We start from the raw sequence: 12,788 nt of genomic DNA on the forward strand, positions 1-12,788 counted from the left end.
CAAGGTGCTTCAAAAGTGCAAGGAGAGTCAAATGTCCCTTAACCATGTTTTGTGTCTTTTTAAGAGATTTGTTGGGCACAACAATTTGAATGAAGGGGACATGATAGAGAAGGGACATGAGAAAATGAAGTTTATGCCATTTAGAAGCTGAAGTAGCCAAGTAATATTAGGCAAGGTTGCTCTTTTATAAGGTTCTTGAGTTTTTGTTAGAGGTTTACCAAGAAGCTCACTATAGTGGCCAAACCAAAGCATCAACTTACAAGGTAAAAAACAAAGTTTGAATTGAGCAACAAATGAGCCGAGTCATTTCAAAATTTGCAAGAAATGGATTGAAGACACCAATACCAAATTGGAACATGCTTTTCCATGTGCATGTCATTGCATTAAGAATGGGAATTGGGGCGATTTTGAGTCAACCTAAGGGAACATGGATTTCTTCATCTTCCATGTAAGCCTAAATTTCCCAATAGTAGAGAACAATTATTCCACAATAGAAAGAAAAGCCTTGGGAATGATGTACTGCTATTTGTTAAGCAAACCTTTTGTGTTCTTCATGGATCATCAAGAATTGTTGTATTTGACGGTCATGAAACATATATTGATAAGGTGGATGATATTCTGTTGCAGGAGTTTAATTTTAAAATAAGTCATAAACATAGGTCATCTCATTATGGGGAAAATTATTTATCTCGCATTGAAGATCAAAGATCCAAAGAGGCAGGTTGCTCAATGTGTCAATGTACGAAGACAAGCACATAAAATCTTGTGGTATCTCTCCACAACAATGTTCTCTAAAGGTGCATCAATAGATGAGATGCAACGGATTAATCCTTGGAGTATACATTGATTGTACAAAAAAGGCAGGAATATGATCATACAAAGATGTGTCTTTCTGCATAACAGGATGATATTGATAGTGGATCAAGGAGTGGCAAGAGGTCATTTCTCGATTAGTCATAGCTAAAAAGATATTGGATGTTGGGTTGTGATGGTGTATAATATATGCATATATAACAAATCATTGCAAGAGATGTGACATATCCTACAAGTGGTTAGACCAAAGTTTGAAGATTAGATGCCACTCAATCCCACATACCCATGGGAATCCTTTCAAAAGTGAGGTTTAATTACATAGGTCCATTCAAAGTTGCCACACATCCAAGAGTCAAAGAAGTCGAACAAGGTGAGCCAAGTGGGAGCTCACATGATGGTTATCTAGAATTGAACATATTAGTTCCTTGTGGACGAAGATGGTTTGCCATCTATTCCATGAATTAACAAGCCTTATTAGGGCCACAACAGAAGACGTTAAGTAGTACAACAACAAATACCACCAAATTGCTATGAGGGGCTATGAATCTCATGGCTCATGTGGTGGAGAGCTTACACCCCCCTTGTAATGGAGTTCAAGCTAGAGACCATGAAGGCAGACATGCAAAGGTTGGAGGGCAAATGCATTATATTAGAGACAAAGAAATAACTATGGAAACAAAACTAAGAAGAAGTGAAGGAGGTAATCTCCAGGTCATAACAAAATGAAGAATTGAAAATTTGAGATTTGCTAAAAGCAAAACTAGTAAAGTCCAACCAGAGTAGAAGGCATCACATGGAAGCAACAACAAGAAAGTTGGATAAAATAAGCAAAGAAAATATCAAGCTAAATCCATGAGTGAAAGTATTGGAGGCCCAAATGAGTAAGACATTTGACTAAATGTCTATCTCCAAATCCAACTCAAGGAGGTACAAGCAAAATTCACAAAAGACACCTAAAATTTTGATAAAGGAAAGATGACCAAGATTTGGATTTAGCACCTAGAGGAGGAACAGCAAGAAAATTGGGACAACTCTCTAATCGGAACCTCAACACCAAGCTTTGCCGATCTGACACTACAGACCAATCGCATGCAAAGAGAATCTGAGCTGTGACAGTGGAGCATCGGACAATGCTCTTGGATACAATTTTCTACATGATTGCGAGAACCTACCAATACCAAGATGGAACAAAAACTTCAAGTGGTGGCTCAGGACCCAAACAGGAGAGAACCTGTCAGGACATAGCTTTAGCAACAAATGTGGCCAATGTTGAACCCCAAATGAAGGTGTCTGACAGAAAAGAGAGCACCAATGCATAGTCTAAGCCGAAGCACAAAACAAATGACAAGATATTTGGCATGGGAGATATGCTAAGCCGATGTGGGAGAATACTAAAGGGATCATTAGTTAGTTGTGTAGGAGTTGCCATTGTTGTAGACTTATGCAGAGTAGGTAGTGGTTGCAAGAGTGTGTGCTACGAATTAGACAATAGAAGTTGAGTGTGCAGTTGTTATGTAGTGGTGGTGAATAGGTAGATAGACTTATGCAGAGTAGGTCGTGGGTGCAAGAGTGTGCGCTAAGAATTAGACAATAGGAGTCAAGTGTGTAGTTGTTACGTAGGGGTGGTGAATAAGAGGAAGAAGCGCAGTAGTATGGTTGTAGCAACATTTGGATAGGATTACAATGGTGTTCCTGACTGAGTTCGAAGATAGGGTAGATGGATGAATGAGGAGAAGGCAAAGGAATGGGTGTGTTCAATGTGGCAATGCCATTTGTAGTACATCTTATAGATGATGAGCAATGAAAGAAGTAATTTTCTTCTCCAAATTCAATCTAAGACATGTGGCAATGTATGCATTGTGCACTTATGCATTCTATCTTTCATATGAATGAGCAATCTTCCCAAAGGGTTGTGAGCTCATCAAATCAATCCTACGATAAGCCATCGCTTTTGTTAGGCCATTTGGAAATAGGTATACCTAGTATTGTCTTTGTGGAGCTCAAAGGATAGGCAATTTGAATGCATGTCTAAGCGAAACACATCATAATGTTAGTAATGATTTGTACTAATACTATCTTAACTTCCTTCAAAAAATCTTATAGTGTGCCGTGTTCAAGTAGCTTGTTGAGAAGCCAAAACATTCTAAATCATGCCAAAGAATGGTTTGATCGACAATGGAAGTTAATAGGTCTCTTGGGATCAACCCCTTCACGACCATGTCATTTGGTAGTACAAAAATCTTTGCAACTAAAACCCTGATTCACGAGTACAATGCAGAGATACCCTACTTCAACTTTATCATGATAGTAGACAACTATTGGATGATCGTGGTCAAACTTTTCAAATTTAAAGGTCTGTAGGAATTGATTGTACCATGTATCTACAACATCCTTCAAGGTTGACTTGTTCTCCATCACCTTCATCTTACAAGCCATGATGAACTTTCTCACATGCGTTGTTGTTGGATCCATATAGTTGATCTTTGAACTTCTAAGTCATGGACTTTGTAGAGTAAGTCTAGAAGTCGTTCACACTCTATCAAACAACATTGGGATATAGAATCACCTCTAGCAACAATGCAAGACAATTCTCGCAAATACAAAGAGTTGTACACCTTCTAAAAAGCACACTACAAGGTGCTGCTCGTAGAAGAAGAATAAATGATGATGAGGGGCATAAGGAGAAACCTCATGCGACCCTAGTATGTGAGGAGTAGAAAAGACAAGATGGCTTACCAAAATCCAATGGGACCTTAGCTTGATGGTTGAGGTTGTCAGAGGGTGCCTGAGTTAGACCCTTGGCTAGGCCCTAACAACACCACAATTTATTTATTTTAAAAAGGTTGCTTAACAATGATGAAGTAAGACATTTCTAAATGCCACGTTCTCTCAACCAAGGGGTGTCAATGACACAACTAGACAAATCTACTTGAGGAAAAACGTCTTGACTAGGGGTTACTAGCGCCTAAACATTGAGTTGACTTATGTGTTGTTCTATGGAGCTTAATTTTTTTAAGGTTTTGCACAACTCATTGCACCTTAGCACAATATTTTGCCAATTATATATATATATATATATATATATATATATATTCTCACATAATACAGTGGCTATAGACTATTGGATGCTAGTAAGGGAACATTACTTTTAAAATATTGTGAGCTTAGGGTTTCTTGTGCATGACATACATATTTCAATTTTGAAATTCAGCAAATCTCTTTGAACCCCAATGTAACATTGAATTGTTCAATCTCATAATCTCTTCCACTTGATACATGATTCACCGAGACAATGAATAGCAAAAGAACAAGGAGCAAAATAGCAAAGTAATATAACACACTATAAGCACACGAGGCCATGAGACAAGTGGGACCCTCAAGGCCAAACCATTCGTTATGGCAAGAAATTATTTATTAGGAGCATAAGACAATACAGATGGATCAAAGGACCTTGACACATCTAAAAAGAAAGAGCAAAAAAACAGAGCCAAACGAAGAGTGGGTGAGAAAGGGATAGCCAATGACCGATAAGATTGCAACTGGCCGAAGATAAGCAATAGATGTATGGGAGAAACGTGAATGGGGCAAAGGAGAGGGGGAGAGAGTAAAGGAGGAGAAGCACCGAGAAAAGTGACAAGCTTGCCAAAATGCTATTGTGTACTACTTTTAGCTACAAGCTCATCCATGGTGTAATTAAAATATAGAAGAGATTTGAGGAGACTCTATCGTGATATCATTATTTCTGCATTGCAATGTCTCTATCCCTCCTTACTTCTCTTTGTAAATGGTCATTGTGTGTATTTAGCTCCTCGCACTGGTGGCCATTAGCCTCTAGTAATACTTCAAGAAGCATACCACTCACATACCTCAGACATATTCCAACACCTCTATTGAGATTGTCAATTGGCTCAATGGATGAGAAGACGAAACACAAAAAAGCTTCATATCGTCTTGCTGAGGACTCATGGTGCTACCCACGCATGCTGGGAAAGAATGCTCGCCCTATAATAATCATTCTCTTGTACCTTGTCTAGTAAACATGTATCCATAGTAACTGAGGTCCTAGATAAATTTTCGAGTATATATACCTTTGTAAGACTAGAATATATCCAATCGTACAAATTTAGATTTTTTGTTGCTAAGTCCAAAATTCTACAATGAAAATAAAAGAGAAAACGAAAGAGAAGCAAAATGAGGTAATAATTTTTTTTGAAAAACGAAAGGGAGACATACTTTGCAAGCAAAGCAACACTTATGTCATCATCAGTGCCCAAGTAGCTATACTGGGTTCTAAAGACCCATGGAGTGTCTTGAGCAAACTCGATGCTTACTAAAACACGTCAAATAAACAAAAGAGAAAGAAAACAAGAAAACAAGAAGAAAGGAAGAAGGTGACTAAGCAAAAATAAACAAACAAATCAAGAAACAAAATCGACCAAAAAACAGGAATAAAATCTCTCTCTCTCTCTCTCTCTTTCTCTCTCTCTCTCTCTCCCTTCCTCCCTCATGTTGGAATGAAAGAAAGAATTAAGCTCATCTCTGAGGTTTTGCTCATAGATGAATGATATTTTGTTGCTTTTAAGCTGGTCAATGCCCCGCTCATAAATATGGGGGGAGTACCTCCAAATTAAATAAAAGCCTGCTACTTCTAAGATAAAAGCCTCTACACAAGAAAAAAAAAGATAAATATTCCAAGAAACACGCTCCCTAAAGAACCTAGCCAAGATGCATGGAAGCTGAATAGCAAGAGGCGTGGAGATCAGAGGCAGAAAAGCTGGGATCAAGGCCAGCTACGGAGAAAGGCTAATAAAAAAGCACCTCTCCCCACAATGTATTCTAACGAAAAAGCTTGTTGGTATGTAACACAAAGAAATGATCATATACAACTGGCTGCAAGCAACATCTTTCAAATCAAACATCCACAACAAATGCGCTTCGCCTAAAGCATGATACCTTCCTACCTTAGAGCTAAAGCACTATTTCCTATTGCTTGGCTCTTGTGATTCCGAGCAGTCAAAATTCACCGTTCCTATTTCATCCTTCTGTTACTGTTCCTTTTTTTGTCCTCACAAAAGGCACTTCTTGAAAATGCTAACAGAATTTTCTTTTGCTAGGGTTGTAACAGAAAACTGGCAAACACTTATTGACAAGACAAATGGTCACTACTTATACATATATATACCTTTGTAAGACTAGAATATATCCAATGGTACAAATTCAATTTTTGTTTTTCTAAAGTCCAAAATTCTAAATCCCCTCACAAAAAAGAAATTGCCTGTTATTTTCTTCCAATTTCATTTTCCTTTTCTTATTTGGGTTCCTCAATATTTTTCCCTTTAAATTCATTTATTAACTTTGAATTACTACTTTCAAATATGAAATCCCTTGGCTCAAAACGCACCTGATCAAGGATAAATTTGCCCATTCTTGGGTTCTCATATATGTTGCTGCTCACAAAACCTTATTCACATTCAAGACGCTCGAAAAGAACATAACATACAACTCAACATAATTGTGCCTTTGCCACCTCAAATTCCCAATCCTTAAACAAATTCCCAATCCTTAAACAAACACTTATTGACAAGACAAATGGTCACTACTTATACATATATATACCTTTGTAAGACTAGAATATATCCAATGGTACAAATTCAATTTTTGTTTTTCTAAAGTCCAAAATTCTAAATCCCCTCACAAAAAAGAAATTGCCTGTTATTTTCTTCCAATTTCATTTTCCTTTTCTTATTTGGGTTCCTCAATATTTTTCCCTTTAAATTCATTTATTAACTTTGAATTACTACTTTCAAATATGAAATCCCTTGGCTCAAAACGCACCTGATCAAGGATAAATTTGCCCATTCTTGGGTTCTCATATATGTTGCTGCTCACAAAACCTTATTCACATTCAAGACGCTCGAAAAGAACATAACATACAACTCAACATAATTGTGCCTTTGCCACCTCAAATTCCCAATCCTTAAACAAATTTTTTTTACTATTACAAAAGATGAATTATTACAAGATAGCACCCCCAAACATTGGAGTGGTCAAACTTGACAAGCCCGAGACCAAGCTCCTCACAACAGTGATAGCATCTAATAAAATGGCATGAAACTCCATTCAAAATATTGAAGGTCACCGTAAATCTCACCCCACCCCCCAAGACCAAGCTCCTCACAACAGCAATAGCATCTAATAAGATGACATGAAACTCCATTCAAAATATTTAAGGTCACCGTAAATCTCACCCCACCCCCCTGGACAGAGCTTCTTCCAATATGGTTAAACTAACCCACCACCTGAGAATGGCTCAAATGAAGCGAGTACTTTTGCTTCATCACATTGCCAAAGATGGCAAAAGGACGCACTGGTTAATCTCAAATTACAAAGTAAGCAATGGCACTAAAGTGAGGCCACATTCTATATTAAATATCTAATGGTTTAAAGTATTTTCGATCGATGAGATATGCCCCAACAGCCAATCGAACTGCCCAAACATCTTTAGGTCTTCTGCTGATTATTCTGCATTTCCACATCAAACAAGGAGTAATAAGAAAGATGACACTATATTGGATCTATAAGTGGTAGTAAACAACAGGATTCCAACATCGTACGGGTAGCTACCTTCCAGCATCTCCAGGCCTGATGAGACCAGAGTTTGCTCTCAGCATGGGCATGGGTTCTGCTGTTTTCAGAATAGGGGGAGCCTCAACAATGATGATAGGACTGCCAACTTTGAGATCCTCATCTCTGGGTGAATCAGAAGTCGTATCACAGGCAGAGACTCTGATGAGGTGACGATGAACTCGAAGGTGCAGTTGACATTTAGAAGAAATATCAGGATACATGTACAAATGAGATTGCCCACCAGTGTGACGAAAAAGTGGAGATAAGTTCGGAGAAAGAAAGCGAGCATCCTTGACCATTACTGTTGTCTCCTTTCTCAAATGTGATTGGAGCAATAGTGGGAACTTGCCTACCATAGGAAACAGAAATATAAAAAAGTGCACAATCTATTAAATCTGTACATGGAACAAATGGATGAAGAAGTATATTTCCAAACTCAGATGAGCATGTCCATTACGGAAGCAAAAAATGACAATCCAACACCAAGAAAAGAAGAGATCAACAAAATGTAATAAACACTAGGATGAGCAATACCTAGATTTAGGAAATCAGATGATCAAAATTGACATCCTTACAAACTCGACAAAAACAGAAACCTAGAAGCTCATAGCTTCATGGAATGGCAAAGAAATCAGCTATTTTATTTTTCCATATTATGAAGCAAACACAAGCAGCATGCACCAAAAATCTTCCTGCTTAGGTACAGGTGCTACAGTTCTGGACAATCAAGAAAATAATGAGACAAAAGCATCATCCCCCTTAGGTACAATTGCCAAGTACCTTTTGAAGTGACTAAAGATGAAAAGTAAGTACAGAATATTGAATCCCCTCTGCATGTTGGGAGGTGGCCCAAGGCACTTAAATAGACTGTTGATTTTCCAGAGAGATATCCCTCCCCTTGGAACATATATAGAAGTGGTTAAAGCCAGTAGAACTCGCAGAAGATTAGAAGCCAAAGTGATGTACTTTCTTTGTCAATGACCGTGTCCGTGCTCTTGAAGACACCCCTCCTAACTGAACCTTGTCCATGTGGCCTTGAAGATGCTCTGCTTGCCATATTGCCCTCACACTTTGGAATGCCTTTATGAAGGAAGAGAACACCTAGGCATCCAACAATCGTAGCCTATGAGAGGTATGGGAGGGCAGCGTGACAATGCCCAGTTACATTGCCTTCGATATCAACTCCACTAGGACATTAGAACTATATCCATCTAGGATTAGTAAATTTCAATTTGTAGGGGCCTGTGGGGCTGGGCAAAGTCCCTTGAAGTGCTCCAACCAGCTGAGGAACAACTCATCTGTCATCCAAGCTTTCTCTTCGTGCCAAACACAGCAGTATCATCACAATGTTCAATGTAATAGCCCTTTTACCTTAAATAATGTAGCATATGGGTAGATTATGTCTGGCTGCATTCAGACAGTAGAGGAGAGGAAGCCTCTTGTACTGCTTTGGTGGATAATTGTGCTTTGCATACATTGCCTGGATGTTGTAGTGGAAAGTGTTCATCACATCCAGTCTGAAGTGCAGTGCCTTGGAATAATGCAGCCCCTCGGCTATATGGATGCTGAATTCTGGATGCCGATGCTTGAACCCATCACACCAGACTCGTCAAAAAGCCCAAGCTAGAAAGAGTGGGGTCAATCCTGGCATAGTTTCCTTAGAATAAGGGGCTACTTACTGAGGAAAATGGATCCATATGTGGGAAAACCTGGTCAAAGTGAGCTACAAGCATCCAAAGCAAAGGGCTTGGAAGACAGGGCAAGTGTTGGAACTAAACTCAACGAATTAGCTGGAAGGTCTAACCGACTATGACTGGTGGCTATATAAGAGCAAGCCCGTGAAGCCCATATTCCTCACTAGCTACAGCAACCCTGATTCCAGTGGTGAGGTACAAGGCTTCTGAATTCGTGGATCTCCGAATCTCCCTGCTGCTAGAACTGCAGCCCAAATATGAGGCACCAAAGACCTAACTCTGCAGTGTACCTGCGGACCTCCCTGCTGCTGGACCTGCAACCTAAAACTGAGGCACCAAAGGACGACTCCTGGTGTCCCTGCTGCTCTGCAAAGCAGCCAATGCTGAGGCTGTATGAATGAGTGGAAGAGCCCAAGGCTGGGGATCTGTATGTAGGGGCTGTATGCCCCCAAAATAGCAGACCCAGATCTGCAGACAGGCCAACTGAAACTGCCCCAAACTGCACCGCCTGTTGGCCTATATAATGGCCTTGTCTTCCAAGCCCTTTGCTTTGGATGCTTGTAGCTCACTTTGACCAGGTTTTCCCGCATATGGATCCATTTTCCTTAGTAAGTAGCCCCTTATTCTAAGGGAACTATGCCAGATTGACCCCACTCTTTCCAGCTTGGGCTTTTTGACGAGTCCTGGTGTAATGGGTTCAAGCATCGGCATCCAGAATTCACCATCCATATAGTTGAGGGGCTGCATTATTCCAAGGCGCTGCACTTCAGACTGGATGTGATGAACACTTTCCACTACAACATCTAGGCAATGTATGCAAAGCACAATTATCCACCAAAGCAGTACAAGAGGCTCCCTCTCCTCTACTGTCTGAATGCAGCCAGAATTCAGCATCCATATAGCTGAATTCAAGCATCGGCATCCAGAATTCAGCATCCATATAGCTGAGGGGCTGCATTATTCCAGGGCACTGCACTTTAGACTGGATGTCAAGCATCGGCATCCAGAATTCAGCATCCATATAGCTGAGAGGCTGCATTATTCCAAGGCACTGCACTTCAGACTGGATGTGATGAACACTTTCCACTACAACATCTAGGCAATGTATGCAAAGCGCAATTATCCACCAAAGCAGTACAAGAGGCTCCCTCTCCTCTACTGTCTGAATGCAGCCAGACATAATCTACCCATATGCTACATTATTTAAGGTAAAAGGGCTATTACATTGAACATTGTGATGATACTACTGTGTTTCGCACGAAGAGAAAGCTTGGATGACAGATGAGTTGTTCCTCAGCTGGCTGGAGCACTTCAAGGGACCTTGCCCAGCCCCACACGCCACTACAAATTGAAATTTACTAATCCTAGATGGATATACTTCTAATGTCCTAGTGGAGTTGATATCGAAGGCAATGTAACTGGGCGTTGTCACGCTGCCCTCCCATACCTGTCATAGGCTATGATTGTTGGATGCCTGGGTGTTCTCTTCCTTCATAAAGGCATTCCAAAGTGTGAGGGCAATATGGCAAGCAGAGCATCTTCAAGGCCACATGGACAAGGTTCAGTTAGGAGGGGTGTCTTCAAGAGCACGGACACGGTCATTGACAAAGAAAGTACATCACTTTGGCTTCCTGTGTTACCCACATTTGGCCTTTAAATTACAAAGTTTTCAGTTTCTATAAAGAAAGCTATGCAGGTGCAGTAAGTCGTCTGATTACGTGGTGAGCCCGCGTCCTCTGGGTCTTGTGCTTTTTGGCCAATTCTCTTTCAATTCAGGCCAGGAAGAAGACATTGAAGTAGCACCGTACTCCCGACATGAAAACACAGAAGTGACGGAGTTAATGGCCATGAGACACTGACACAGTCGACCTTCCCAGAGGACACGGGCGCAAATGCATTTGCAGGTTTATGTGATGATGAGTCCCCCCAAAACACAGGGGACAGAGCCATGCGAAATATTAAGCATCCTCACGCTCCCTAATGAACGTGTGCTCGTGAGCCACAACCCATCGGATACATGGATCGATGATTCTAATTCACACATGTTAAGCTCGGAGGCCTGGGACCAGGCAGAAACAGCGGTGCAGAAGAAAGAGCAAGGCTCCTCAATCCCTTCGAACCTGGACTACTCACCCGTCTTCAAAGACAAGCCCCCTGCCTGAACTATGTTCCGAATTAGTTGTAATGCTTCATGCACTCGTGGTTCCTGAATTTGCAATAGATATATTGTGTTACGTACCCTCTAATGCAGCGCCAGTATTCATGTGCAAGGACGGCATTGCTATACTCTGTAAACGCCACAGACGACTTGGGCAGAAATCGCGAGCACCGAAGTGCGCCGCAGCAGCTACATGCAGCCAAGCACAGGGCTGAGTGCATACACCCAAGTAAAAGACTCGTACAACAAAACAGAGAGAAGAGGCTCACATTTTCTTCACGCGTCCTCCTGGAAGTAGATGATCTCAGAGTTGGCCGCAAACCAGATGAGATATCATTTAGACACGTTTCACACTCTTCACTCGTTCAGAATGACTCGGTACCCCCTCCGCTCGTGTGACTCACTCTCGTCCTCGTTGGCCCAATAGGAGCGACCTTCCTGAACACTCACACTAAAGATTTGTGCCACGCCCATCCAGGCTGCCCACTCGTTGCCCATTCTATCGCTACACCAATCACACTTTGGTGACATACATTAGTAGCCTACTGAATGCCGGGTGGTGTGAACCATCACACCCCGTGGCCATCCTCCAATTCTATTTCCTCTCCCATGGGCGGACAGGTTGTGTGATCCCAGCGACTCATCAGTCAGATGAATTGTCGGGACCGGACTCTAGTGGGATCCCATTTGTCTATTACAAAAAGTGCAATCCCAACCAGCAGGCCACTACATGGACAAGGAAAAAAATTACTGGGTTTAGACAGGGGTGGCAGCCACACCGTCTGAACCCGGTGGGGTCACACCGTCAAACGATTGGAGTGGGTTCACACGATTATCCACTTTCTATATACATATGAAAGTGGATAATCAAGACGGTGAGGCCACATCATCAGACGATGGAAGGAAAGTGTGTCCAGCTCTATATACATAAGGTAGGTCACCCTTCGCTGCTTGATTATCCACTTTATATTCGTGTCTAACGAGTGCTTACTCCAACATAGGAAGGTTTTCCTTGCATTCCTTGTCAACTTAACAACACAAGTGCAACGGTTTACTTAGAACAGATTACATTCTTGTTGTTAGTTATTCATTTTGCGGTCCCATTCACCATCATCTTCTTCGAACACCTCCCTATGTTCCTCTTAGGCCCTTCAACCATTTGTTTCTACTACCTCGCATTCGCTTTGTCTACATTTGCCTCTCATGCAATCTTGTAGCTCAAGATTTCTTTAGAGACCAAGTTTGTAAGATGTTTGAATAACATCACGAGACCTCAACTTTGGGATATGGGATAGATGTTCATGGATGAAAAAAGTGGTATGTCACATTAAGATGTTCATAGGATATACAAAGTATCCAACACCTTCTCATGCATTAGCGATTGTTGTCACTGTTCTTTCCCAAGTGCAAGTAGGAGGGTGTCAGTCACCTACACTCATGTTGTTGCTCTTTGTAGCATAGGTGTTCACAAGTGTAGCATAGGTCCTCGGGTCGTG

General features: G+C 41.1%; 1 protein-coding gene across 1 annotated transcript; it reads right to left on the bottom strand.

Moving 5' to 3' along the window:
- Window positions 1-6,769: 6,769 nt before the first annotated feature.
- On the bottom strand, window positions 6,770-11,679 carry CRR42 (DUF3148 family protein). The gene is made up of 4 exons (XM_087385886.1): window positions 11,562-11,679; window positions 11,374-11,481; window positions 7,438-7,789; window positions 6,770-7,335 (listed from the first exon to the last, which is right to left on the bottom strand). Exons 2-4 carry the CDS (start codon window positions 11,411-11,413, stop codon window positions 7,239-7,241), a joined length of 489 nt encoding a protein of 162 aa, XP_087242012.1. The 5' UTR covers window positions 11,414-11,481; window positions 11,562-11,679; the 3' UTR covers window positions 6,770-7,238.
- Between the last annotated feature and the right edge of the window lie 1,109 nt (window positions 11,680-12,788).

Source organism: Dipteris shenzhenensis, chromosome 15 (genome assembly GCF_047967505.1).
Source record: "Dipteris shenzhenensis isolate YYH24624 ecotype China chromosome 15, Dip_SZ_1.0, whole genome shotgun sequence".
Classification (NCBI taxonomy): domain Eukaryota; kingdom Viridiplantae; phylum Streptophyta; class Polypodiopsida; order Gleicheniales; family Dipteridaceae; genus Dipteris; species Dipteris shenzhenensis.

What these genes read in the sequence shown, in the direction of transcription:
- CRR42 (XM_087385886.1), bottom strand. Translation starts at nt 11,413, where the DNA reads ATGCCGTCCTTGCACATGAATACTGGCGCTGCATTAGAGG. An exon ending in TACTGGCGCTGCATTAGAGG is followed by an intron (nt 7,790 to 11,373) that starts GTACGTAACACA and finishes TTCCTATGGTAG; the next exon opens with GCAAGTTCCCACTATTGCTC. An exon ending in AGGCCTGGAGATGCTGGAAG is followed by an intron (nt 7,336 to 7,437) that starts GTAGCTACCCGT and finishes GTGGAAATGCAG; the next exon opens with AATAATCAGCAGAAGACCTA.